The sequence below is a fragment of the Lolium rigidum genome, chromosome 4, assembly GCF_022539505.1.
Source record: "Lolium rigidum isolate FL_2022 chromosome 4, APGP_CSIRO_Lrig_0.1, whole genome shotgun sequence".
Taxonomy (NCBI): Eukaryota; Viridiplantae; Streptophyta; class Magnoliopsida; order Poales; family Poaceae; genus Lolium; species Lolium rigidum.
Window position 1 is genome coordinate 182689605 of NC_061511.1, and position 27419 is coordinate 182717023.

The window sequence follows — 27419 nt, forward strand, 5'->3', positions numbered from 1 at the left end:
TTGCCTCGCTCTATCGACCCTTGCTTGTGCTCCCTGTATCTCTTGCTCCACTTGGTCCTTCCGGAGCTGCCGCCGTTGCTTGCCGCAGGTCGTGGACTATTTTGCCTTGCCGCTCCTTCGGGAGGCGTTGCTACTGAACGCTGTCCCCATAGCTCCAACCCTCGCCAATGCCATGTTGTATAATGTTTCCCTTGGATCTCCTGGGGGTGGCCTGGATGCAAGGATGTAAGCTTGTGTCGCCATATACCCAGCTTCTGGTGTCTTAGGGATAATATTTCCTCTTGTATCTATCGACATAAAAGACATGTCGAGGTTTTGAACCAAGTATTCTCTTTCTGCTTCGGGTATGTGTTGTAACCTTGATCTTCCTCTGTTCCGAGCCTCCCTATGGCTATCACCCGAAACTCTAGATTGTCCACTTAGATCTGCCCTTCTCCTGCTGGATGCAGAAGCTGCCTCCTTTCTCCTGTTCAACTCAGCTGTCTGTTTTTCTATTTCTCGGGCAGTTCGTGCGAGCCTATATTGATAAGCTTGCGGTTCTTGAGCTGTAGCTGTTGTCGTCATTGGTTCTCGAACCATCTAGGGCTTTTGCCGCTCTATCCCGAGGCTGCTCGTGGAAGTTGAACTCGACGCGTGGTGTGGGCCCGTCATATTTAGTGCCCATACCTCTCCTTAGATCTGAGGGATCGACAAAGGGATTTCCCAACTCGTCGAAAGCCTCCGATGTTTCCTCTTGATTTTCGATAGCATAAATCTGATGATATTTTGTACTCGGATCTATGTTGGGTTTGGTGACATCATTGTTGAGATTGATGAAGACCTTGCCCACTCGTGAGAGATTTGTCGATGAAGTCATAATCGTCGACATCGCTTGAGCCATCGCTTATATATGAGTCCGCGAGATGACTCAAACGATGCGTTGCCGAAGATCTTGGCGAGTTTCTCTCTTGCTCGATGCCGACGTAACGTGTTGCCGAAGTTTCTTCTTCGACTCGGTTGACGATGCATAGCTTGAAAAATCAGAATCGACCGCCGACGATCCCGACGAAATCGGAATTTCGACACGATACGATCCTTCCTTCTCGACGCGAAAGTGGAACCTTCCGAACGTCATCTCCAAGGGCTCCGCCGGATACGCATATGCATCCAAACGGGAGGGTGGGTGAGGAACAAAATCAACAAGACCGAGCAGCGATCTGTTTACCTCGATCCATAGTGTTGCTTCCGGTTGACGATGTCGAAGATCTTGAACGTGCCATCGAGATCGGATCCTTACGCCTCTAATTCCCACGGACGGCGCCAATTGACAAGGGATTAACTTATCAATGCCTATGGATTGTAGGCTAGGGTTTAGTTAGAAGTAGAGGGCAAGTAGATCTCGAAGGTTTCAGCCGAAAAGTACTCGACGAATATGAAAACTAGAGTTTGCAGACAATGATTCGATGATCTCCTCGTCCCTCGACTCCCCCTTTATATAAGAGGTGGAGCCGAGGGTTTCGTTTTGTACAAGTTACGTAGTCCGGGACGGTTTCTAACTCATCCCGCCATATTACAAATAACACTTCCTATTACAACTCTATCTTTTCCTTTAATACATCTTGGGCTTCCGAATCTTCTTATTCTTCGGGTAGTGGGCCTTCAATAAACCCCGGGTACTATATTCGGCAGGCCCATTTGGGATGCCTATGTCAAAGGGACAAGATGGTAAGTTCTGCAAGTATTGTAAGAAAACTAGCCACAATATTGGTGATTGCTGGAAGTTGCAGAACAAAGAGAAAAGAAATGGTACTTACCAACCGAAAAACAAATCTGAGGGTGATGGTAAGGCTGTTGTTGTTTCCAGTGATAATTATGATGGTGATTGCCTAGTTGTGTTTGCTGGTTGTGTTTCTGGTAATGATGAGTGGATCCTTGATTCTGCATGTTCGTTTCATATTTGCTGTAACAAAGACTGGTTCAGTTCTTATGAGTTTGTGCAGAGTGGAGATGTTGTGCGTATGGGAGTAACAACCCACGTGAGATTGTGGGTATTGGCTCCGTTCAGATCAAGATGCATGATGGCATGACACGCACTCTGAAAGATGTGAGACACATACCTGGCATGGCTAGAAATCTTATCTCTCTCAGTACCCTTGATATTGATGGGTACAAACACTCCGGTCCTCGCGGAGTTCTGAAGGTATCAAAAGGTTCTCTCGTTCACATGATTGTTGATATGAATTCTGCAAAATTATATGTTCTTTGAGGTAGCACTTTGTCTGATATTGCTGCTGCTGTTATTCCTGATGAACCTAGTAAAACTAATCTGTGGCATATGCGTCTTGGACATATGAGTGAACATGGCATGGCAGAATTGCACAGGAGAGACCTGCTAGATGATTGCAATTTGAGTAAGTTTGAGTTCTGTGAGCACTGCATTTTTGGTAAGCATAAAAGAGTTAAATTCAATGCTTCCGTTCATACCACTAAAGGGATTCTAGATTATGTGCATGCTGATGTCTGGGGACCTTTCCGCAAGACTTCTCTTGGTGGTGCAAATTACATGCTTACTATCATAGATGATTACTCCAGAAAAGTGTGGCATTTCTTTCTGAAACATAAATCTGATGTTTGGTGCTTTTATAAAGTGAAAAGTTATGGTAGAGAAGCAAACAGAAAAGAAAGTTAAATTGCTTCGTACTGACAATGGCATGAAGTTTTGTTCTACTGTTTTCAATGATTATTGCAGCAACGAAGGCATTGTCAGGCACCACACCATCCAATATACTCCCTAGCAGAATGGTGTGGCGGAGAGGATGAACATAACCATCATCTCCAAGGCTCGCTGCATGTTGTCCAATGCTGGTATGCATAGACATTTCTGGGCTGAAGCAACCTCCACCGCTTGTTACTTGATAAACAGGTCACCTTGCATTCCGCTTGATAAGAAAACTCCTATTGTGGTATGGTCTGGTTCATCTGTTGATTATTCACAGTTGAGAGTTTTCGGTTGCACTGCTTATGCTCATGTTGATAAGCAAAGTTGGTGTAAGAACCAAGCATATTGTATTTAATAAAGACCTTTCTGGCCTCTCTTGCTACACCACCAAATTCTTTAAGAAGGGTTTCTAAGACAAAATCTTTCTTTTCTCCTTCCTCCATATCAGAGAGTGTAAGAAACATATGTTGTATTATGGGATTTAGATTAACAAATTTAGTTTCCAACATGTGCACTAAAGAAGCAACGAGCAATTTCATAAGTAGGAGCAAGTTCTACCAAGTGTCTATCTTCAAAATCTTCGACGGTACTAACATGAGTGAAAAAATCTTCTATATTATCTCTTCCAATTATAGACCCTCGGCCTACCGGTATGTCTTTTAGAGTGTACTTAGGAGGAAACATGATGAAATAAACAAGAGGTAAATAAAGTAAATGCAAGTAACTAATTTTTTTGTGTTTTTGATATGGAGAACAAGACAGTAAATAAAGTAAAGCTAGCAACTAATTTTTTTGTGTTTTGATATAATGCAGCAAACAAGAAAGTAAATAAAATAAAGCAAGACAAAAACAAAGTAAAGAGATTGGATTGTGGAGACTCCCCTTGCAGCGTGTCTTGATCTCCCCGGCAACGGCGCCCGAAAAAGAGCTTGATTGCGCGTAGTTAACACGTCCGTTGGGAACCCCAAGAGGAAAGCTAGAGCATAGGGTTGTTAAGTGTGTTTTTCTTAGTTATGGTTCAGGAGTTAAGGCATATAAGTTATGGAATCCTGAAACTAAGAAAGTTTTGCATAGTAGGAATGTAGTCTTTAATGAGGTTGTCATGTTTGGATTTTTACCGCTCGAGTTTCTTTTGGCAAACCGACGAAACAAAGAAAAAATATAGGCTTACAAAATGAAATATGGTTTGTAGACCTAAAGACCAAGGAGGATTAGTTATTGAGGTAAAGCTTCTCACTGAGGAGGGAATGTGGCAACAACTTCTTTTCAATAAATATTTGAAAAATCAAATGTTAGCACAAGTTGAGGTTAAACCTATTGATTCTCCATTTTGGAAGGGCCTTATGCGTGTGAAAAATGATTTCTTCAGCAAGGGGTTTTTCAAAGTGGGGAATGGATCTAATATTCGTTTTTGGGAGGATGTTTTGCTAGGGAACATTTCTTTAGCACGACAATTAATATCCAGTATTATATAATATTGTACATCGAAAGAATGTTTTGGTGGCTACTGTGTTGGCACAAAACCCGCTTAACATTGCTTTTAAAAGGGATTTTAACGAACATAAGTGGAACCAACAGATTAATCTTTGTCAACGAGTAATGACAGTACAATTCACAAACAGTCCGGATAAATTTATATGGAAACTTACTGATTGATTCAGGCATATTTACAGTCAAATCAATGTATCTTGACTTAATAAATGGCCATACTACATTTTTACGCAAATATTTGTGGAAACTAAAGATTCCACTCAAAATCAAAATGTTCATGTGGTTCTTTAGCAACAAAGTTCTGCTCACAAAATACAATCATGCTAAACGAAATTGGCATGGGTGCCAAAAGCATTGTTTTTGTAATGAGCTTGAAAACCGTACATCACTTATCCTTATCATTTTCTTTCGCTAAAATTGTTTAGCGTATGATCTATTTTACTTTTGATATACCCCCACATACGAATATTACTAATATGTTTGGTAATTGGTTTAATGGGGTAAAAAAATTGCATAAGAATAGAATAAGGATTGGCATATCTGTTATTGCATGTTAGTCTATTTGAACAAGTTGGAATGACATAATTTTTAATAAACAAAAGGGAACTAATTTTTTGCAGGTTATACGGCGTGTGGTGTACTGGATTCAACAATGGTCTTTCCAGATGAGCGGGAGATTATGAATACCGGATGCAACCGTCTGTTGATGGTTACTCATGACTTCATTTTCCAGGCTACTGGGTGGCGGCACACTAGTAGGCTACAAACTGGATAATTTTGTTTTTTTATTCATTTTTTGATGGTTGATACATGTTTCAACCCTCACTGATCCTTGATGTAAACTTCTAAATATTTTGGACCTTTGAAATAAATAAAATCCATGTACATCATGTTGATGCAGAGGCTAGGCAATGCCCTGTTTCGAAAAAACCCTCATCTAGTAGCGTTTTGTTTTTCGGTCCGCCAGTGCCCTCTAGCTTTACATACGTATAGACACTTGAAAAGAAAAGAAAAAGGCATCACCCAGGTTACCAATTGATACGTCTCCGACGTATCGATAATTTCTTATGTTCTATGCCATATTATTGATGATACCTACATGTTTTATGCACACTTTATGTCATATTCGTGCATTTTCTGGAACTAACCTATTAACAAGATGCCGAAGTGCCGGTTCACGTTTTCTGCTGTTTTTGGTTTCGAAATCCTAGTAACGAAATATTCTCGGAATTGGACGAAACAAAGACCCGGGGGCCTATTTTTCCACGGAGCTTCCGAAGAGCCGAAGAACATACGAAGTGGGGCCACGAGGTGGCGACACCACAAGGCGGCGCGGCCTAGGGGGGCCCGCGCCGCCCTATGGTGTGGCCCCCTCGTCGGGCCCCGACTCGCCCTTCCGCCTACTTAAAGCCTCCGTCGCGAAACCCCGATGCGAAAAACCACGATACGGAAAACCTTGCGAGACGCCGCCGCCGCCGATCCCATCTCGGGGGATTACGGAGATCTCCTCCGGCACCCTGCCGGAGAGGGGATTCATCTCCCGGAGGACTCTACACCCCATGGTCGCCTCCGGAGTGATGAGTGAGTAGTTCACCCCTGGACTATGGGTCCATAGCAGTAGCTAGATGGTTGTCTTTTCCTCATTGTGCTTCATTGTTGGATCTTGTGAGCTGCCTAACATGATCAAGATCATCTATCTGTAATTCTATATGTTGTGTTTGTCGGGATCCGATGGATAGAGAATACCATGTCATGTTAATTATCAAGTTATTACATATGTGTTGTTTATGATCTTGCATGCTCTCACGTTACTAGTAGAGGCTGCGGCCAAGTTTTTACTTTTAACTCCAAGAGGGAGTATTTATGCTCGATAGTGGGTTCATGCACGCATTGACACCGGGACGGTGGACGAAAGTTCTAAGGTTGTGTTGTGCTGTTGCCACTAGGGATAAAACATTGGCGCTATGTCCGAGGATGTAGTTGTTGATTTCGTCAATAGGTTAGTGCCGGAAAATGCATAAATATGACATATATTTTGTGTATAAAACATGTTACTATCATCATAAAAGTAGCATGGAACATAAGAAATTATAGATACGTTTGGGACGTATCAGTAATGGAGACCATATGAAGCACCCTAACAGTCTAGCTGAGCAGATTAAGGCCTATGTTGAGATGATTGAGCAACACCTACTGGAACCTGCTTCTACCCAAAGGCGTGTGACTAATCCGACAGTCCCAAGATGGTCGCCGCCGCCGGAAGGTTCAGTGTTTGTTAATGTGGATGCAGCTTTGTTTTCATCATCTTCACGGATGGGGGTTGATAACCCACAAGTATAGGGGATCGCAACAGTCTTCGAGGGAAGTAAAACCCAATTTATTGATTCGACACAAGGGGAGACAAAGAATACTTGTAAGCCTTAACAGCGGAGTTGTCAATTCAGCTGCACTGGAAACAGAACTTGCTCGCAAGAGTTTATCGAGTAGCAACAGTTTTATAGCGGTAGCAGTAGTGAAATATCGACAGCGAGTGTAACAAAGACAGCGAGTAGTAATCGTAGTAAACAGCAGGATTAAAATACCGTAGGCACAGGGGATGGATGAACGGGCGTTGCATGGATGAGAGAAACTCATGTAACAATCAAGGCAGGGCATTTGCAGATAATAATAAAACGGTATCCAAGTACTAATCAATCAATAGGCATGTGTTCCATATTTAGTCGTACGTGCTCGCAATGAGAAACTTGCACAACATCTTTTGTCCTACCAGCCGGTGGCTGTCGGGCCTCTAGGGAATCTACTGGAAATTAAGGTACTCCTTTTAATAGAGCACCGGAGCAAAGCATTAACACTCCGTGAACACATGTGATCCTCATATCACCGCCTTCCCCTTCGGTTGTCCCAATTTACTGTCACTTTGGGGCCTCGGGTTCCGGACAGCGATACGTGTATACAACTTGCAGGTAAGATCATAAAGCAATGAATATCATCATCAATTGATAACATGTTCAGATCTGAGATCATGGCACTCGGGCCCTAGTGACAAGCATTAAGCATAACAAGTTGCAACAATATCATAAAAGTACCAATTACGGACACTAGGCACTATGCCCTAACAATCTTATGCTATTACATGACCAATCTCATCCAATCCCTACCATCCCCTTCAGCCTACGGCGGGGGAATTACTCACACATGGATGGGGGAAACATGGCTGGTCGATGGAGAGGCGTCGGTGGTGATGATGGCGATGATCTCCTCCAATTCCCCGTCCGGCGGAATGCCGGAACGGAGTTTCACGGTCCCGAGACGGAGTTTCGCGATGGTGGCGGCGTTCCGGATGTCTTACGGCGATTTCGTCTAACCCCCGTGCGTTTTTAGGTCGAAGGCGTTAAGTAGTCCAGAGAGGGGCGTCGGAGGCCAGCCGAGGGGGCCACACGCTAGGGCGGCGCGCCCCCCCCTCCAGGCCGCGCCGGCCTAGTGTATGGGGGGCCTGGGCCTCCCCCAGGCCTGCCCTTCTGGCTCCGTGATTCTTCTGGAAAAATAAGCCCTTAGGCATTAATTCCGGGGATTTTCCTGAAAGTTGGATTTCTGCACAAAAACAAGACACCAGAGCAATTCTGCTGAAAACAGCGTTAGTCCGTGTTAGTTGCATCCAAAATACACAAATTAGAGGCAAAACAATAGCAAAAGTGTTCGGGAAAGTAGATACGTTTTGGACGTATCAACTCCCCCAAGCTTAGCTTATTGCTTGTCCTCAAGCAATTCGGTTAACAACTGAGTGCGATAAAAGAACTTTCACGAACACATTTGCTCATATGATGTAAATATTCTCATGATATGGCAAGTGCTTAAGCAATTCATAATAAGATTCATGCAAATAAAATCATCTAATAGCTATGTCAATCATGGAAAAGGTACCAACAAATTAATAATGAGCATCATGAATCATGTCTATCAGCAGGATTGCAATGTTCATAGAAGGATATGATAAAGTGGTATCTCGCTTGCCCGTATTTGTACAACAAAACATAAATGCTTGGGCACCTTTAAAGTTCATGGGAAGATTGGAAGTAGAGATTATCAAAGATAAAAGCATCAAAGTTATACCACAATTAATCACATTTTGGGACAAGCATATTATACTAAGAATGACAGTTGTGCTCTCAAGAAGGTGCTCAAAGAAAGGATGGAGACACAATGTAAAAGTAAAAGATTGACCCTTCGCAGAGGGAGCGAGGGATTAACATGTGCTAGAGCTTTTCATTTGTAAAACAGGAGTAAAATTATTTTGAGAGGTGTTTGTTGTTGTCAACGAATGATAGTGGGTACTCTAACTGCCTCGTCAACCAGACTTTCAAGAGCGGCTCCCATGAAGGACGTTATCTCTACTAGCAAAGTAAATCATCCCTCTTCTCTTTTGTTTACACACGTACTTTAGTTTTATTATGGATGACACTCCCCCCAACCTTTGCTTACACAATCCATGGCTAACCGAATCCTCGGGTGCCTTCCATCAATCACATACCATGGAGGAGTGTCTATTTGCAATTTAAGTTGCTTACTGATAAATCAGGGCAAAACATGTGAAGAGAATTATTAATGAAAGTTGATTAATTGGGGCTGGGAACCCGTTGCCGGCTCTTTTTGCAAAATTATTGGATAAGCGGATGTGCCACTAGTCCATTATGAAAGTCTGTCAGGAGTAAATGACAAGATTGAAAGATAAACACCACATATTTCCTCATGAGCTATAAAACATTGACACAAATTGAGAAGCATTTTGAAGGTTTAAAGGTAGCACATGACATTTTACTTGGAATGGTTTGAAATGCCATGCATAGGTATTTATGGTGGACACTTTGGAATAACTTGGTTTTCAGGGGTTTGGAAGCACGAGCAGTGTGCCCGCTCAGTACAAGTGAAGGCTAGCAATAGACTAGGAAGCGACAATCAAGAGAGCAGATGAATCGTCATAATCATGCTTGCGACAAAATAAATTAACGGAGGCATAAAAGTGATACAAGAACTCTGAGGTAAAGTAAATCATCGACGCTTAATTGACTTTTGTTCAGTCATATGCATGCGTGAGTATGTGCCAAGTTGATTCAACTGAATTATTCAGAGGAGGATACCACAATGTCATATCTATCTATGAATAAAACAATGCAAGCAAATATTTATGACATGCTACTCATATTAATAAATTGGAGCTAATCATGAGAGATGATGAACTACTAGACTTTCTTAAATGACATATACCTCACATGAACCAACTAAGCATGCTCACATGGATGCGTATATGTACAAAAATGAAAACAAATAGAGTTCATACCGACCCTCTCACCACGATCGGATTGTCGTAGATCGTCATTATTGCCTTTTCACTTGTGTAGCTTGAATAATATGGAATGAAAACCAAGCTCCAGCCACCGAAGACCACTGAACTCCATAATGAACTTTACAAAACCAAAGAAGAACAGAAAATATTTTTGGTGTTTTCGAATTGGAAACAAGAACAAAAGGAAACAAGCAAACAAAGCAAAATCTTTTTGGGTTTTCTTATAGCAAACCAACGATAGCAAATAAAGCAAAATAAAAGCAAGAAACCAAAATAAACAAATGGTAAAGAGAAACAACAGAAATATTTTTGGTCTTTTTGTGTTTTAGGAAAGAAACAAATCAAAAACAAGAAAATGAAAACTAAAAGAGTCACATAAACACAAAGCGACGAGAATTCGTCAAACTTGACAGCAGTACAGTAATCGATTTTTAAGAAATACTTCCGCTGCTCAGCTTGAAAAGTGTTCAACTAATGAAAGTTAGATAATAACCTGGGGAACATGCACAAAAATTGGCTTCGTAAAATAACGTTCTGGCTGTTTTTGAGAATTTTTTTGGTATCAGTCCAGAATCTGTTTTCAATCAGCACTTCCCCAAATATCATCTCCCTCTTATTAGAAAACCACTTTAAGAAACTAAACAAGTATGTACAAGTATTCAGCAACTATAATATGCAAAGAATGAGTGATGCCGGTATACCTCCCCCCAAGCTTAGGCTTTTGGCCTAAGTGGAGATCAATCCCATGGTGCCCATGAAGTAGCACCTCCGTAGTACGACGAAGATGGATCCTGTTCTGGGTATTAAATTTATTATTACTGGGCAGAAAAAGATTTTTGAAATCTCTAATTAACTAAAGAACTTTGCAAAACAAAAGTGCTACAGCAAGTAGAACAAGTGGAGGAAGAAAGAGATGTTGTTTAGTTCCTCTATGCATATAAAATGAATTTGTTAACAAGGTTGATCAAGTCTTGCCACCAAATAAATTTTACATAGCATAAGAAGAATTAAACCTCAAATCAATCATGTTACCTTGTATTGTATTGATATGAATCCAATCACAAGAGTTTGATATTCTTCTTTAGGCTCATATATAGGACAATCAATAGTTCCCACTTTGATAGTTATCACATTAGAAATTGTATTATCTCCACATACTTTATCAATCTTCTTGGGAAAATAAACGGTATGCTCCTTGTCATCGACATTGAAAGTAACTTTTCCTTTATTGCAGTCAATAACAGCCCCTGCGGTGTTAAGAAAAGGTCTCCCAAGAATAATAGACATATTATCATCTTCAGGCATTTCCAACACAACAAAATTAGTTAATATTAAGCAATTATTAGTAACTTGAACAGGAACATCCTCACATATACCAACAGGAATAGCAGTAGATTTATCAGCCATTTGCAAAGATATATCAGTCGGTATCAACTTATCTAAATAAAGTCCCTTGTAAAGAGAAAAAGGCATAACACTAACACCTGCTCCCAAATCACATAGAGCAGCTTCTAACATAATTATTCTTGATAGAACAAGGAATAGTCGGTATACTGGGTCGCCAAGCTTCTTTGGAACCTTACCATTGAAAGAGTAATTAGCAAGCATAGTGGAAATCTCCTCATTAGGAATTTTCCTTTTGTTAGTGACAATATCTTTCATATACTTTGAATAAGGAGGCAATTTGATAGCATCAGTCAAAGGGATTTGCAGGAATAAAGGTTTCATCCAATCACAAAATTTATTATAGTGTTCTTCTTCCTTTGATTTTAGTTTCTTAGCAGGAAAAGGCATTTGCTTTTGAACCCAAGGTTCTCTTTCATTACCATGTTTCTTAGCAATAAAATCTTCTTTAGTATACTTTTTATTTTTAGCATGCTTTTCGGGTTCATCTTCAACCTCTTCTTTATCGAAGCATCATTCTTATCATTATCTTTATCATGTTCATTACCACTTTCGGTTTCAAGCATCGGAAATAGAAATACTATTAGGATCATTAACGAGGCTCGAGAGGATTCTACAACGAGCTTTATGTTTCTTTTTCTTAGATGAAGCACTAGTTTCAGTTCGTTGAGAATCTTGCTCAACTCTTTTGGGATGCCCTTCAGGATATAGAGGATCCTGGGTAGAAACACCACCTCTAGTTGTTACTTCATAAGCATGTTTTTCTTTAGAATTATTTTTTAACAAGTCATTTTTCACTTTAATGAGTTGATCAATTTGAGTTTGAATCATATGAAAATGTTTAACAAGCATCTTAACATCATTGGAGGTTCTCTCCACAATACCATGCAATTCGCTAATAGCTCGAGAATTTTCCATTAAATGATTCTCTACTCTCATATTGAAATTATTTTGCTTAACAATATAATTATCAAACTCATCTAAGCATTGAGCGGGAGGTTTTGAATACGGAATATCTTCCCTAGTAAAGCGTTCAAGAGAGTGTACCTCAATCATGGATGAAGGGGAGTTATCTTGCATAAATCTTCTATGGGAGGTAAATTCTTCACATCTTCGGATTTAATACCCTTCTCTTTAAGAGATTTCTTGGCTTCCCTCATATCTTCATCATTTAATTTAATCATACCTCTCTTCTTCAATATTGGTGTCGGGGTTGGTTCAGGTGTAGCCCAATCATCATGATTCCGGCCTATTCTAGCCAATAATTCTTCAGCGTCGTCTGGAGTTCTTTTCCTAAAAACACAACCAGCACAAATATCCAGGTATGCCCTAGACTCAATGGTTAGTCCACTATAAAATATATCAAGTAAATCATGCTTTTCCAGATCATGTCCAGGTCGAGCTCTAATAAGAGAGCAAAATCTCGCCCAAGCCTCAGGCAATTTCTCTCCATATTCCTGGTCAAAATTATAAATTGTCTGCAAAGCAATATGTTGAGCACTAGCAGGAAAGTATTTCCGAAAGAAAACATCAAGCAAATCTTTTGGACTATCAATGGAATTAGGTGGCAAACTATTGTACCAAGTTTTAGCATCATCCTTTAATGAGAAAGGAAAATTTTTAGCAACGAAATAAGTACGCTTCTTAACATCATCAGAAAACAAGTTACTTAGAGTAGACAACTCAATCATGTGTTCTACAGCACTTTCTTTTTCAGTACCACAAAAAGGTGTTTTCTCAATAATAGATATATGAGATAAATCAAGAGAAAAATCATAATCCTTATCCTTAATGTTTATAGGAGATGTGGCAAATTTAGGATCAGGAGACAGTTTATATCTAACGACACGTTGTGCAAGAAGCTTTTTAATATTACTTGCATCGGTAGTAGCGTTGCATTTATCAATGAAATCATCATCAAGTTCTACATAATCTTCATCAAGATCATCACTAGAGTATTCAACGGACTCGGGTGAATTAACGAGTGTAGCAGCATTTTAATTAGGAGTTTCAGTACTTTCAATTTGTCTAGACCTAGCAATTGTAGCATCTAGAAAAGATCATAACGAACCATCATTATCAAGCACAGCAGAAGCATCATCAAAATTATAAGAGGAATTTTCAGATCTAGCGAAGTACCGAGCATGTGAAGCTTGTGGTGGTGAAACAAGTTTATCTATCACGAGATGGTGAATCAAGAGCAGCAGAGGTACTCGAGTTGTACCTTTTCTTGTAGTGGATGGTAATATGGCGACTTTAGTATCGCGAGGTTTACCCATGATGGAGAATTTGCAGCGAACAATATCAATCCAAGTGAACTTGCAAATAAAGCTATGCTCCCCGGCAACGGCGCCAGAAAATAGTCTTGATAACCCACAAGTATAGGGGATCGCAATGAGTCTTCGAGGGAAGTAAAACCCAATTTATTGATTCGACACAAGGGGAGACAAAGAATACTTGTAAGCCTTAACAACGGAGTTGTCAATTCAGCTCGCAATCGGAAACAGGACTTGCTCGCAAGAGTTTATCAGTAGTAACGGTTTTATAGCGATAGCGATAGTGAAATATCAGCAGCAGTGTAACAAAGACAGCAGTAGTAATCGTAGTAAACAGCAGGATTAAAATACTGTAGGCACAGGGATGGATGAACGGGCGGTGCATGGATGAGAGAAACTCATGTAACAATCAAGGCAGGGCATTTGCAGATAATAATAAAACGGTATCCAAGTACTAATCAATCAATAGGCATGTGTTCCATATTTAGTCGTACGTGCTCGCAATGAGAAACTTGCACAACATCTTTTGTCCTACCAGCCAGTGGCAGCCAGGCCTCTAGGGAATCTATCGGAAATTAAGGTACTCCTTTTAATAGAGCACCGGAGCAAAGCATTAACACTCCGTGAACACATGTGATCCTCATATCACCGCCTTCCCCTTCGGTTGTCCCAATTTCGTCACTTTGGGGCCTCGGGTTCCGGACAGACGATACGTGTATACAACTTGCAGGTAAGATCATAAAGCAATGAATATCATCATGAATTGATAACATGTTCAGATCTGAGATCATGGCACTCGGGCCCTAGTGACAAGCATTAAGCATAACAAGTTGCAACAATATCATAAAAGTACCAATTACGGACACTAGGCACTATGCCCTAACAATCTTATGCTATTACATGACCAATCTCATCCAATCCCTACCATCCCCTTCATCCTACAGCGGGGGAATTACTCACACATGGATGGGGGAAACATGGCCGGTCGATGGAGAGGCGTCGGTGGTGATGATGGCGATGATCTCCTCCAATTCCCCGTCCCGGCGGAGTGCCAGAACGGAGTTTCTGGTCCCGAGATGGAGTTTCGCGATGGTGGCGGCGTTCTGGATGTCTTCTGGCGATTTCGTCTAACCCCCGTGCGTTTTTAGGTCGGAGGCATTAAGTAGTCCAGAGAGGGGCGTCGGAGGCCAACCGAGGGGGCCACACGCTAGGGCGGCGCGCCCCCCCTCCAGGCCGCGCCGGCCTAGTGTCTGGGGGGCTGGGCCTCCCCCAGGCCTGCCCTTCTGGCTTCGTGATTCTTCTGGAAAAATAAGCCCTTGGGCATTAATTCCGGGGATTTTACTGAAAGTTGGATTTCTGCACAAAAACAAGACACCAGAGCAATTCTGCTGAAAACAGCGTTAGTCCGTGTCAGTTGCATCCAAAATACACAAATTAGAGGCAAAACAATAGCAAAAGTGTTCGCGAAAGTAGATACGTTTTGGACGTATCAGGGGTGGGCGTCGTGATCAGGAACCACATCGGTATATGTCTGGTTGCTTGCAGCCAAGTCCTTGATGAGGTTACGACGCCGGAGTTAGCTGAAGCACTGGCCATGAGGCGTGCAGTTGCCCTTGCCCATGAAGAAGGTTTTGACAGTATCATCGTAGCCTCGGACTGCTTGTCGGTTATTCAGCGGATCCAATCATCTCGTTGGGATCGCACTGGTATCGGTGTGGTGATCAAAGACATTAAGGAGATAGCCGCAAGTTTCACATCAGTGAAGTTTACTCATATGGGTCGCTTGCTAAATGAATCAGCACATCGTCTAGCTCGCAGAGCTGAACAATATGCAATATGGTTTTTCTATCTTTCGTGATGGAGGTCCGGATTGCATCCGTGATACTCTTTGTAATGATTTGATTTAATCAATAAAGTGCTGCATTCTCAAAAAAAAAAAAAAAAAAAACTTCAGGTGCAACCGTGCGCAACCAACAGCTAAAAAGAAGTAAATGAAAGGGAAAGAAACGGAGGACTATCGGACAGAACTAATGGGCCAGCCCATATACCACGACCGGGGAAAGAGAGTAGAAAGATCGGGCCAGGCGTTGCGCCGCTAACGGACGCAAAAAGCGTCAAATAGGAAACGCCGCCCATTGCGGCCCCGACGCTTGGTCCCGCCTGAAGAGGCAGACGATGTGGGCCGTCCATTGGCTTCCGGTTTCCTCAGTTTCCGGTTTTTTTTGCTGGTTTTCCTTAGTTTGCAAAAAAAAAATTGCTGATTCTGCTGATATTTTGTTTTTTGCTGTTTTCAAAATTTGTTCGGTTTTCAAACTGTGAAAATTTCAAATGTAAACAAATAACAAATTTGAACAATTTTCAGATGTGAATAATTAAAAAAATTGAATATTTCACACTTGAACATTTTTTGAATTTAAAGACTTCTCAAATTCGAATATTTTTTTCATATTTGAATATTTTTAGAATTTGAGCTTTTGGAAATCTTAATATTTTCAAATTTTAAGTAGTTTTCAGATTTATCTATTTTTCGCTATTCGAATATTTTTCAAGAAAAAACCACCAGAAAACCGGAGTGGAACAGATATAAGCGCTACCAGCTAGCTAGGGATCGCTAAGGGCGCTGAACATGGGCTCCCCATCGCGACTCTCTCATCACTCTAGTCTTGGGACTTCGGGCCCTCTTGTTGTTCAGGCCCTTAGGTCGGGGCAGAATAAGCTACACCCTCTACTAAGGGCATCTTCAATGGAGGATGCATATCAAACGCCAATACATAATCAAACTGTATCGTGTAGAATCGGACTGCACGTGCTGAAAAAAGATTTGACGATGGGTGAGATTACTAAATGGTTTAGATTCGTTTTTCCATAAAATATTTTTCAAGGCACCAGGTTAATTTACATGTGCTTAAAAAATATAAACCGACAATATAAATCTGAATGTATCAGATTAAAAAATAAAAAGTTTTACGTACAATATTATACATGTACAAAAGTAAATTCATAGCACGTAACCTAGATGGATGCACACGTTCTTTAGGAATAAGAGTACATGACATACCCGACAGATCGGTTTCTTGCCAAATTTTGATTCCTAAAGCAATTGAGCCGGTTCCCCGGTCATGTACGAGAATGTACCTACCCGGTTACATGTAGTTAAAAAACCTCATGTAATCAAAAATATATTTACCCGCGTGGAAGCTTGCTATCCATGTGCCAGAACCATGAGTTGGTTACGAGATCTTATGGGTTTCACCTCTAGCCTACCCCAACTTGTTTGGGAATAAAGGGTTTGGTGTTGTTGTATCTAAGAGTTGGAGACTTCTTGCCACCGTACCCAAATGATCTTAACAAATTAATTTCTGTAGGTGAGTCTCGAATTCGGACCAAAATATTCTAATTTGCCAATGGGGAATTCTCTCTTGGGGATGTTTCTAAATTTTCTAAAAATGTAACCATGGATATATATATTGGCTATCAATATAGATATATATTTATATATAATTTAATCTTAGGTTCTTTCCTACTTCTATTTGTGCTTATTACTTTTAGTTTAAGATAATTATTCGTATACAAAACAATTCACCAATTGGGACTTGGAGTACTTGTTCATATTTAGATTATACTACCATATTTTAGAAGAGTGACATGTATTTAAAATAGGTATAGAAAATGAGACGACGAAAATTCCACATGGAGCAATAAAATTTCTCATTAATGATTTATCGTACCTATCAAAAAGGGATAAGTTATTTTCAATTAATTACATCATTAACAAATTACTTTACTATTCTATTTAGAAAATAATTACACGTTAAAAATGATACATATAATAGATTTATTTTTCACCCAAATGCTACAGTGATGCCCTTGCATTTGCGAGGGCCACCTTGCTAGTTTATTAAATGGAAGAAAATGCATGAGAAAATAAAGGAAAAAAGGCTCGCGGTGAGGTTGGGGGCTACCCAGTTATCTTATACAAACGAAAGATCAAATTTAGGAGCAAGCCATAGCTGAAAAACACCGTCCGTGAGATGGATCGAGAGGGACATTTTGAGCTGCTTGATGTTGGCCTGACCAGGTGCAGCTAGCTGGACGCTGCCGCGTCCCAGCCGTATCTGGATTATGGAGTTTTCCCCGCACGTGTAAGTGGAAAGACGATCTTCGGTAGCCGATGATGGAATCTACAAACATGCAAATTTTTAGTACTTTAGGCTATACAAAAATGACAAATGTGTGGATTTGACAACCTCAACCGGGGGAAGGATCTCCGTGAGACCCGAGGTCCTATTGCCTATGAACTAGGTTCACCTTAATCGTGTCGAGTGGGCCACCAAGGTCAGGCCGCGCGTCGTCGAAGATTGCGGCGTTGCGCCGCTTCCATAGCCAGGAAGCTATGGGCATGATCACCGAAGAGATGCCCTTGCGGGCAGCCGTTAGGATCGCCAGGGCGGCTCCTTTCACCAGTCTGAAATCTTAACCCAACCACAAGGATATGCGCGGTAGGAGGAGTTTCTTTATTGCACGTCTAAAGCTCCAAATAGGAGCTCGAGCTCGCCAGTCACCATCTCCCTCAAGATCAATGTGTTATCCTTTTAGCGTCTTTTGCATTTTTGAGAATTTGCTCTCTCTCTCTCTCTCTTTATATATATAATCTTTTTTAGGGATCTTTATATATATAATCAATCTGTTTTTTTTAGCTCAATGTAATCAATCTGTTGGGTCAAGTTCGACTTGGCCCATCAAAGCCGGGTGCTTGCTTGTGCTTCAACCTGGGACACGGTTGTGTATACGCGGCTCCGCAGTCGGACTGGCCCATTAGTGAGGTGCTACGCGGTACGGATCAAACTCAGCTCAATTCATATCAGTGACAACCATGACCCTGGCCACAATCCCTCGGAAAAATCAAAAAGTTGTTCCAGCTTACTCACATGCTCAAAGTATAATTCCATGTTCTCTCGGCGTGTTCTACCATTAGTTTAGAGCTTATATAGCAAACAAACCATGTGGAAACAGTGGGCAGTTGTTCCCATAATTCTGATTGATCCAGGTGCACTTTAGCACATTCTTAGATGGCAATACACCTCAGCAGATTGGATTATCATATGGTTGGTAGTTGGTAAAGGAAAGTCGAACTATTTAAATGCGAAATATTTTTTGCAGAACAATTTAGAGAAATGGAGATGAGCCTGAGGGACCTATATTATGATTAGAATGAATTTCGTTCCATCTTGCAGCGACGCTGCGACGGATAATTTATATGATAGTTTACACAAGTAACTCCTAGAAAAAAAATTCTATAGATGAGACCATACATTAATTCATACATTCTCATACAGGCCACGAGAGAATGAACAACAAATTTTACACAAAATGAATCTGGTAAACGTGGAAGGTTGTACAAGAGCATCGAAGACCAGTTCTATTTACGGGTTGAGATTGTCCAGTGCCTCCAAGAGAATAGGTCTGAACCTCTTGCAATCCAGCTTCACATTCTGCTTGTCCATGAATGTATGTCTGATGAACTCAAATCCACGCTTGTGGAACGAGATAGGGTTCTTGAAGATCTCATGGTCCCTCGGGTATTGATCGGTGAGGCTGCTCTCGTCGACACCGATAGCATACTGCTTGTACCTTAGACCCATCATCTCAGCTGGGTCACCAAAATCAATGCGGGATATCCAGTCCAGGCCGCCCCATGGCACAATCTGAATGAGTGTGGCATTCTGTGGCAAGAACACGCAGTTCGTGAGCCCAGCCCCATGGACACCCATCATCACGTCAACTGAGTTAACCAGCTTCGCGAACCCAGAGATGTCGGAGCTCACATTGGCCTCATCAATCACCACCTCAAAGCCGAGCCCCTCGGCCATCGCAATGATCTCATCAAGGTTGAGGAACATTCTTGTGCGGTGCCTCTTGATGATGAGCAACCTTGGCTTGACCTTAGGGTTCTCTCCGAGCATGACAGCGGTGTCCTTGCCCAACGAGTAAGCCCCACGCATGAACCTGTTGAAATCAACCATTGTGACACCATGCGGTGATTTTGTTGCATCGATGGTGAACTCCATGTACGAGTGCAGGCCGACGATGGCATGCTTGAAGCAGTGCACCTGGTCATCCTTGCTAAAGTCAATAATAGGGTACTTGGACAACTTCTCGAGCACCGTGTGGTACTTGATCGTCCACCAGAGTGCCATGTCCGTTATGAGGAATTGGACCTCGCCATTGAACTCGCTGGCGGTGGTGAAGAGCGGCACCATCACGTCGGTGAAGTCATGGAACAGGTTGCCCGTGTACCCGGTCAGTGAAAAGATCACAGCAGGCACTTCATGGTACTTGGTGCACTCGGCCGCCACTTTGCTTGATTTCACCGTCAGCTCGGTGATGTGGCTGAGGCAGAACTCGTCACCTTTCCGAGGGTAAGGCTTAATCTTCCACACCTCGTCTCTCTGTGAACCCTCAGGCTCCATGTACAAGACTGAAGTTGCCTTCGGGTGAATTCGAACATCACCGCGCATCTCACAAACATTTGCTCGGAAATTTGAGAAATCACACAAGGGTTTACTTCCCTGCTGCTGGGTATTACTTGCACCTGAGAAAATGGAAGATTCTTACATTATATGAGGAACGTGGTATGTTCATTAAAAAAGGGCAACATGCAAAACAGCTGGATCAGATCCAGTGGATACAGAAAGCAATGATAAGGCATCAATAATAAGAGCTGTGACACGTGATGCGAAGTAATCAATGCAAGCTACTGTGGGTGTCACTGAAAACAGCATTGGATTGATAATATACAATTGTGTCTGGAGGTCTGGATCCTGTGGATTGAAAATGGATGCTTGTAAAGTGCTCCATACGAAGATGCTTTCAAAATTCCTGGTTACTCAGTTCAAAGGCCACTACACTGTTCTAGCTTTGTGCCCATATAATGCTCCAGTTCAAATACCATGTTTCTACCGCTACATACCATGCATGTCTAGTGTCGAACTGGTGCTTCAAGATTCGTAATGTGTATATCATCAAGTTTAGTCGTGTTTCGTAAAAATTGGACTGACCTGTATGGTGTGCACGATAGGTAGCGTGCACGGTAGAAAGACTTTGTTTGAAGGTACACAGTGGGAGAGCATCCCGCTGCAATTTTAGAGACATTTCACTCTCCAGTTCTACTTCTTTTTTTTTTGACGGGTCAACGGTGGGGGCAAAGCCCCACCTGAAACTTTATTATTAATCCAAAACATAGGCGGAAGACCGCAAACAAGAGCGAGGATTACAAGGCGACACTTAAAGCCTCACCACACCGGGAGAAAAAACGCACACACGAGGCTAAACGAGCGGGTTTAGAGCCTCACAGACATTCGCACACCACACTTCCATGAGAGGACTAGACAGTTTCTTCGGGAGGCGATGGAGCCAGAGCTCACAGTGAGTGTTGATCATGCACGAAAGCTGGTGGGGAGGAGTCAAAGCATCGTCGAAGACCTTGCGGTTCCTGCTTTTCCAGACAATCCAGAGGATGAGGAGGATAACAGTGTGGTGCGTTGTGGCGGGTAGATGCGTAGCTTGAGCCCCGATGGCCTCACAGATGCCGTCGAGGTCGTCGGCGACAGCTGCAACCGGCACACCCAGAGCTGCACGAAGCGGGCCGAGACGGGGGCAGGTAAACAACATGTGTTGTAGGTCCTCATGGGCCGAGCAGAATGGACAAGCAGCATTGGGAAGGCAGCCCAGGCGATGTAGGAATGCACGCGTTCTAGTGTTGCCGTGCCGAGCAATCCAGAAGAAAATCCTCACCTTAGTTGGTGCGAAATTGTCCCAGTTAATGTCATTCAACGGGAGTGACACCCCAGAAATTTTCAGAAGTTTGTAGGCGTCAGAGGATCGGAAAGGCCCGCCACCTGGGAGAGTGCGCATGTCCGGGCCATCGGCGAGAGGGAGCTCGCCTAGGACTGCAGTAATAACCGCAAGTTCGGCAGTCGCCACGGCGGTCAAACGTGGTTGGAGCGGCAGGGACAACCCGGCGGGGCGGAGAACATTTGCGATGGTCACCTCGGGCTGGGTGCAGTGTGAGAACAGCGCAGGGAGGCGAGCAAACAAAGGCCCAGCCTTATGCCAGTTATCCAACCAGAACGAGACCGTGGCACCCGACCCCGCAGCGACGACCGTGAGATGACAGTATAGGGTGAACACCTTCTTGAACATGCGCCAAATGGGGGTGTCAAGCGCGGATGGAGCATGGGCGATGCCAAAGTCTCCATACCAGCGACGCACCCACCGCGTCCAAGGCGTGACCTCGCCAGACAAAAGCTTGTGCACAAACTTCATCAACAAGCACAGGTTTTGACAATGCAGGTCTCGAACACCGAGTCCGCCTTCAGATCGAGGCCTGCAAACCTCACGCCAGGCGACTTGGCAGTCACCACCAGAGCATTTAGACTGTCCCTTCCAGAGCATCCCGCGACGAGGTCTGTCCGCGCGCTCCACAGTAGTGCCATGCAGGAGAATCACGGACATGGCATGAGATGGAAGCGCGGAGAGCACGGCATCAGTCAGGACGAGGCGGCCGCCAGAGTGTAGTAGCGAGCCCTTCCAGCCAGGAGCGCGCTTCTCGAGCTTGATGACAAGGTGATCAAGGTCACAGACACGCAGCTTCGTGGCAGTTAGGGGTAGGCCCAAGTATTTTTGCGGGAAACTGGCCAGCGGGCAACCGAAGATGGAAGCCAACGATCGCGCATCCCCCTCTAGCACATGGATAGGGACGAAAGCTGACTTGGTGAAGTTTATAGTAAGCCCTGTGGCCCTGGAGAACGACTCCAGGATGCAGCGCGCGCGCCGGAGCTGAGATGCATCAGCGCGGAGGAGCAAGAGCGTGTCATCCGCATACTGGATCACCGGGCAAGGCATGTCGTCCACGAGCGGATGCCGCAGTCGCAAGTCTGAGACGTCGCCCACGATGAGCTCTTGCAAGACGTCCGCGACAATGTCAAACAGGTACGGCGACAAGGGGTCTCCCTGACGGAGCCCCCGCTTGCAGTCAATCCATCGGCCAGGGACGCCATTGAGGAGAACCGCCGCCCGCCCAGTCTGAAGTATAACACGAACTTGCGCACAGAAGGCCGAACTGAACCCACGGGCTGACAGAATCTGATCGAGTGCCCCCCAATCAACCGAGTCAAAAGCTTTGCGAAAATCCAGCTTCAGTACGATCGTGGGCTTTTTCCTTTTGTGACAGCACTGGATCAACTCAGCAGCGTAAGCAAAGTTGTCTGTAATGTTCCGCCCTTTAATGAAACCTGACTGATCAAGCGAGACGAGATCAGGCATAAGGGGCTGCACCCTGTTGGTGATCATCTTGCTGAGAAGCTTTAGGATGGTGCTTTGGAGGGAAATCCAGTTCTACTTCTACCACACCACAGTACCACTAGTACACTAGCACTAGTATTTTTAAAGAACCAGTAGTCTGGTTGTACTGCTTCTATTCTGTCATTAGAAACAGAATCAAGTTCTTTTTTTTTTGCGGGGGAACAGAATCAAGTTCTTAATGGAGTAGTACTCAGACAACAGATAGAAACAGGGGACAAACAAAATTGGCAGATCAAATAAATGAATGGGGGCTGGTCAGGCAACGCAGAAGAAATGGATAAATCAAATAAATATCCATCCTGGTCAGGCCGGAGGTACAACCTTGTTTTCGAAAAAAAAAACGCTATGGTCGGTATCACTGAAAACGGCATCGAATTGATACTATACAGTTGTGTCTGGAGGTCTGGATCTTGTGGATTGAAAATGGATGCTTGTAAAGTGCTCGATACTACCGAAGATCCTTTTAAAATTACAGGTCACTCGGATCAAATTAAGGCCAGTACATATAACTCGTGCCCATATAACTCTCCAGTTCGAACACGGGGTTTCCACCGTGCATGCTACCTAGGATACATTTTTCTGGTGTCGATCTTGTGCTTCAAGATTCGTGTTGTGCTATATCATGAAGTTTTCGCCGTGTTTCCTAAAAATTGGAGTGACTGATATGGTGTGCACGAGGGGTAGCATGCACGGTAGAAAGACCTCTTTGAAGATGAGAGCGTCTACTTGCAATTTTATAGAAAGACATTTCAGGCTCCAATTCTACTTCCACAAGTCCACACCTCAGTACCACCGGTCCACTTGCACTACTCTGACAACAGAGCCAGTATTTTTTAAAGAACCTGCTTCTATTCTGTCATTAGAAACAGAATCAAGTTCTTCATGGAGTAGTACTACTCTCTGACAGGCCCATTCCGCAGAGGAAACAGGGGATAAACGAAATTGGCAGATTCAAATAAATGAATGGGCGCTGCCTGCGTCAGGCAATGCACAAGGAATGGATAAATGCAGGAGCCTGTACCTTCTTGCTTAGCATTGGAGGGGTCCTCGTTGTCGTGGATGGTGTAATTGGAGACGGTTGGGAGCGTGACTCTATGCTTCTCCGCCTCTTTCTTCTCCCCACCTACAACAAGTCCAACCCATTCCACATTTCAGACCAAACATCGGAACAGTAGGAAAGAACATGCAACGACTCGGCTCGGTTTGAGGGAGTCAAATCACGGATCCGTTAGCAATCGGAAGACTAGTACGAGACTGTTTGCAAATTTATGGACGGAACTGCGACTGCTAACCTAACATCTCCGAGTCCGATTTATGGCCGCTCCCGTCCCTGTTGTGGGTGGGATCCGTCATCCCGCTCGCCGGGTCCGGCTCGCTCAGCACGTTGTTTTCTTCCTCCTTGCCGTCTCTGATCTCTGCAGCAGAGGTTACCACACGTTTGTTAGATTAGACCGGCAAGATGAGCTGCGGGGGAAAAGGCGCGCAGAGCAAAAGAGGACGCGCGCCTTTGGGGTGAAATGAAAGTGGAGATTGGTTACCTTTTGGTTTCACATCTGCCTCGTCGTCCACAACTTTGGGGTCACCGCCTGCAGAGAGAAAACCGGCGCAAGGTGTTCAGGTAAGCCCGGTAAACAAACTGGTGTAAGGCATGGAGGGTCGAATTATTTACCGAGAGCGCCGGTGGGGATTTTCTTGGAGGCGACGACGGGCGCCTGCTTGTCGACCGGCTGCTGGATCAGGATGGACGCCGGCGCCTCGTCCGTCGGCAGCTTGCCGCTCACTGCAAGAACAAGAAGTCAGTTACTCCGCCTTTACACGACGATGGGCGAAGTGGTAGCTGGTAGGTTCGTTAGTTAGTTAGAGATAGCAAGTGAAGACGAAGCAGCAGAATTAAGCCGGGCCAATCGACGGAGAGTGTAGCAAGGTGGAATTGAGGGGCTTACGGCCGAAGAGGATGGCTTCGGGCTTGGAGACGACGACGAAGGTGAGGGAGACGAGGAAGAAGCCGACGACGATGACGAGCAGGCGGAAGCGCCGCGACTCCTGGCGGGCGCCCCGGACCAGCTTCGAGCTCGGCCGCTCCTTCATCATCGCGCCTGACCCCTGCCCCTGTCCAGCTCGAGGAGACGAAGACCAGCTCTCGAGGAAGGAAGGAAGGGAGAGGAAGGAACCGGGGAGAATAGAAGAGGCGCGGGGGGGACAGTGGAAGATGAGCGAAGAAGGAGTAGACGGAGTCAGTCCTGGCCCGTTGCGTGTGTACTTGTGCGTCTGACCAGGCAGCGGAGCCCGAGGAGGTGGAGAAGGTGGCTTCGCTAGCTAGCTGGCCCGAGTTTGGTGTGGAACTGTCTGAGTTCTCGATGCCGTCAGCTCGAGCTGACAGGCATTAACCCCCGGTCAAATCAAATTCCCGGGCCTTCTTTCCTCGGTACCGGGAAAGGGAAACAGGAGTGGCGTAACGCAGCCTTTCTAGTTTCTAGCTCCCCGTGTCCGTGCAGAGGGGGCGCACCGGCGGCGAGCGACGGCGCGGCCATCCGTGCCTGCGGGATTCGTGCGAGGTGGAGTGCTGCCGCTGTCGGAGACTTTCGACCGGCGGCGAGCGGGGATGAGGTTTTAGCATATAACACTAGATGTTGGTGCTTCTTTTGCACAGAACCACAACATTAGCTTCTTGTTGCAAGAAATACCAACATTTGGGTTAATTATTTGAACAGAAACACAAAATGTGTAATTTGCTTGTTTGACAAATAGTTAGCTCGACGGACCCACTACTAGGACATATGTGGCAGCCACTATGGTCGAGCGAACCAATTCGACAAATAGAGCCTCCACTAGTAGAAACAAGGGCTTTGGTTTTTTGTCCCAGATGGCTTTTGCACCGGATTTGGCACGAACCGGTGCTAAAATAGGTCATTAGCACCGGTTCGTGGGGCGCAGCCGGCCGAGGGACCTTTTGCACCGGTTCGTGGGGCGCAGCCGGCCGAGGGACCTTTTGCACCGGTTTGTGTTACGAACCGGTGCAAATGAGCTATCTTTTGCACCGGTTCGTAACACAAACCGGTGCTAAAGGTTCCTCGGCTGACACGTGCCTGGCGACGAAACTTTTGCAAAAGATAGCTCATTTGCACCGGTTCGTAACACGAACCGGTGCTAAAGGTCCCTAGCCCTATTTCAGCTCAGCTACCCAGCCAACCAGCCCACTCACTTCATTTTTGCTAGGAGAAGGTGTGTGTGTTGAGTGCTAACTTGCTTCTCTTTGGCATGCACATAAGGTGCTCGATGAAATGTCTGAGAGAGTGATGCCGCTTGATTTTACACACAACAAAAATGAGATGAGGTGCCGGAGCGACACTTAAGCTTTCTCCTCTTTCTTTCCTCCTCGATCAAGGTTAAGCAACAACTTTACCCTTTCATTTGTACGGTGCTAATTTCCACTATTTATAAATATTATGATGTTTTGTAATTGTTTATTGATAAACTTAATTAATTATTTGATGTAGATGAACCGGCGGCAATGGATGTACGTTGACCGACGTCTACCCGAGTTCAGATCGGGCCTGGAAGAATTTATACGTGTGGCTCAGGAAAACCCACAGGCGGATGGTTTTATGTGTTGTCCATGTGTTATTGCCATAACTTGAAGCAATACCCTGAATGGCAAGTCATTCACTCCCACCTGCTTTGAAAAGGTTTCATGCCCAGCTATAATTGTTGGACCAAGCATGGAGCAAGTGAGGATGATAATGTCAGGCTCAGTCACAATCACCCAACCTCAACCTAATCCGCAGATAGAAGAAGTTGCATTCGATGCTACCAACCAGGGATCTCAGCGGAAAAGCGGCGTGGCTTCCACGGAGCCGCTCGGTGATGATGCGGATGTGGATCCGCGAGATGGCTCCTCCCTCCTCGTGGATCCGCGGATGCCTCCCGATCTCTATCATGTGGACTTTATCACGCAGTCGACACCTTGTGAGCTACATTTCCAAACGATGGGCTACTTAACGCTCAAGGCGGCGATCGGCTATGTCTTACCGCCAGTACCTGATCAAAGATACCACTTCAATCCGGTTCCACCTGGATACACTGTTGCCGGGGTGGATCAAGTTATGGATGGGTATGGGCGTCACAGCTAGGTTGGGAGTGCACCTCAGGCGGGGTGGCAGAGACCTGTGCGATTCCTCGCCGACAAGTAGCCGAGGTTGGCTAGGGCCAGGTGCTCGCAGCAGGGGTCACGCAGGTGACCGAGGCTGAAGAGCTATGCTAGTAGGCGACAGGGCTGGATGTGAATGACATAGGCGGCGGGGTTGGGCGGTAATGATGCCACGTCTGCTAACAGTGGGCCCAACGATCTAATTGTTCATTAAAGTAGGTAACTATGGGTGTTTGTCCTCCATGCAAATAATTAACTCAAACATTGGTGTTCCTTGCAACAAAAAGTTTGAGTTGTGGTTTGGTGCAAAAAAGGGCACCAACAAGTGGTGTTATATGCTAAAACCTCAGCGGGGATGGATGGTGGGGACCCGAGCACTGGTTTTCCTCTCCGCGGAGAGCAAAGTGTCAGAGCGACAAGGACGGATGCCATCGGGAAGTTGCAGAGCAGCCCATCCCGGCCGAACACGCTCGTGACCGATCGGCCGGCGGTTTTGACTGCTTCCTCATTTCACGCGTGTCCATACTTGCGTTGGGCGGCCCCAGCTACTACTCCAGCCAGGACCTGCCTGCACTGTGCTGCACATCATGTGATGGGGTTTTCGTCCGCGTCTCTGCCAGATTTACAGTGGGATGACTCGGCTTGGCTGGAGCTAGGCATTTCTGGGATGGGACGCGAGATTGATCCGGTGTCCTTTCT

At 44.5% G+C, this 27419-nt stretch overlaps 1 protein-coding gene across 2 annotated transcripts; it reads right to left on the reverse strand.

The window, feature by feature from the left end:
• Window positions 1–18391: 18391 nt before the first annotated feature.
• On the reverse strand, window positions 18392–24887 carry LOC124706522 (alpha-1,3-arabinosyltransferase XAT3-like). Of its 2 annotated transcripts, none has more exons than XM_047238186.1 (6): window positions 24517–24887; window positions 24243–24353; window positions 24112–24159; window positions 23866–23991; window positions 23595–23696; window positions 18392–19802 (listed from the first exon to the last, which is right to left on the reverse strand). In XM_047238186.1, exons 1-6 carry the CDS (start codon window positions 24662–24664, stop codon window positions 18634–18636), a joined length of 1704 nt encoding a protein of 567 aa, XP_047094142.1. In that variant the 5' UTR covers window positions 24665–24887; the 3' UTR covers window positions 18392–18633. The 2 variants fall into 2 exon arrangements, with proteins under 2 accessions (XP_047094142.1, XP_047094143.1); XM_047238187.1 differs by having other exon boundaries at window positions 23866–23988; window positions 24517–24886.
• Window positions 24888–27419: the final 2532 nt, after the last annotated feature.

What these genes read in the sequence shown, in the direction of transcription:
- LOC124706522 (XM_047238186.1), bottom strand. Translation starts at nt 24,664, where the DNA reads ATGATGAAGGAGCGGCCGAGCTCGAAGCTGGTCCGGGGCGCCCGCCAG. An exon ending in GGCAGATGTGAAACCAAAAG is followed by an intron (nt 23,992 to 24,111) that starts GTAACCAATCTC and finishes TAACCTCTGCTG; the next exon opens with CAGAGATCAGAGACGGCAAG. An exon ending in ATCGGACTCGGAGATGTTAG is followed by an intron (nt 23,697 to 23,865) that starts GTTAGCAGTCGC and finishes GACTTGTTGTAG; the next exon opens with GTGGGGAGAAGAAAGAGGCG.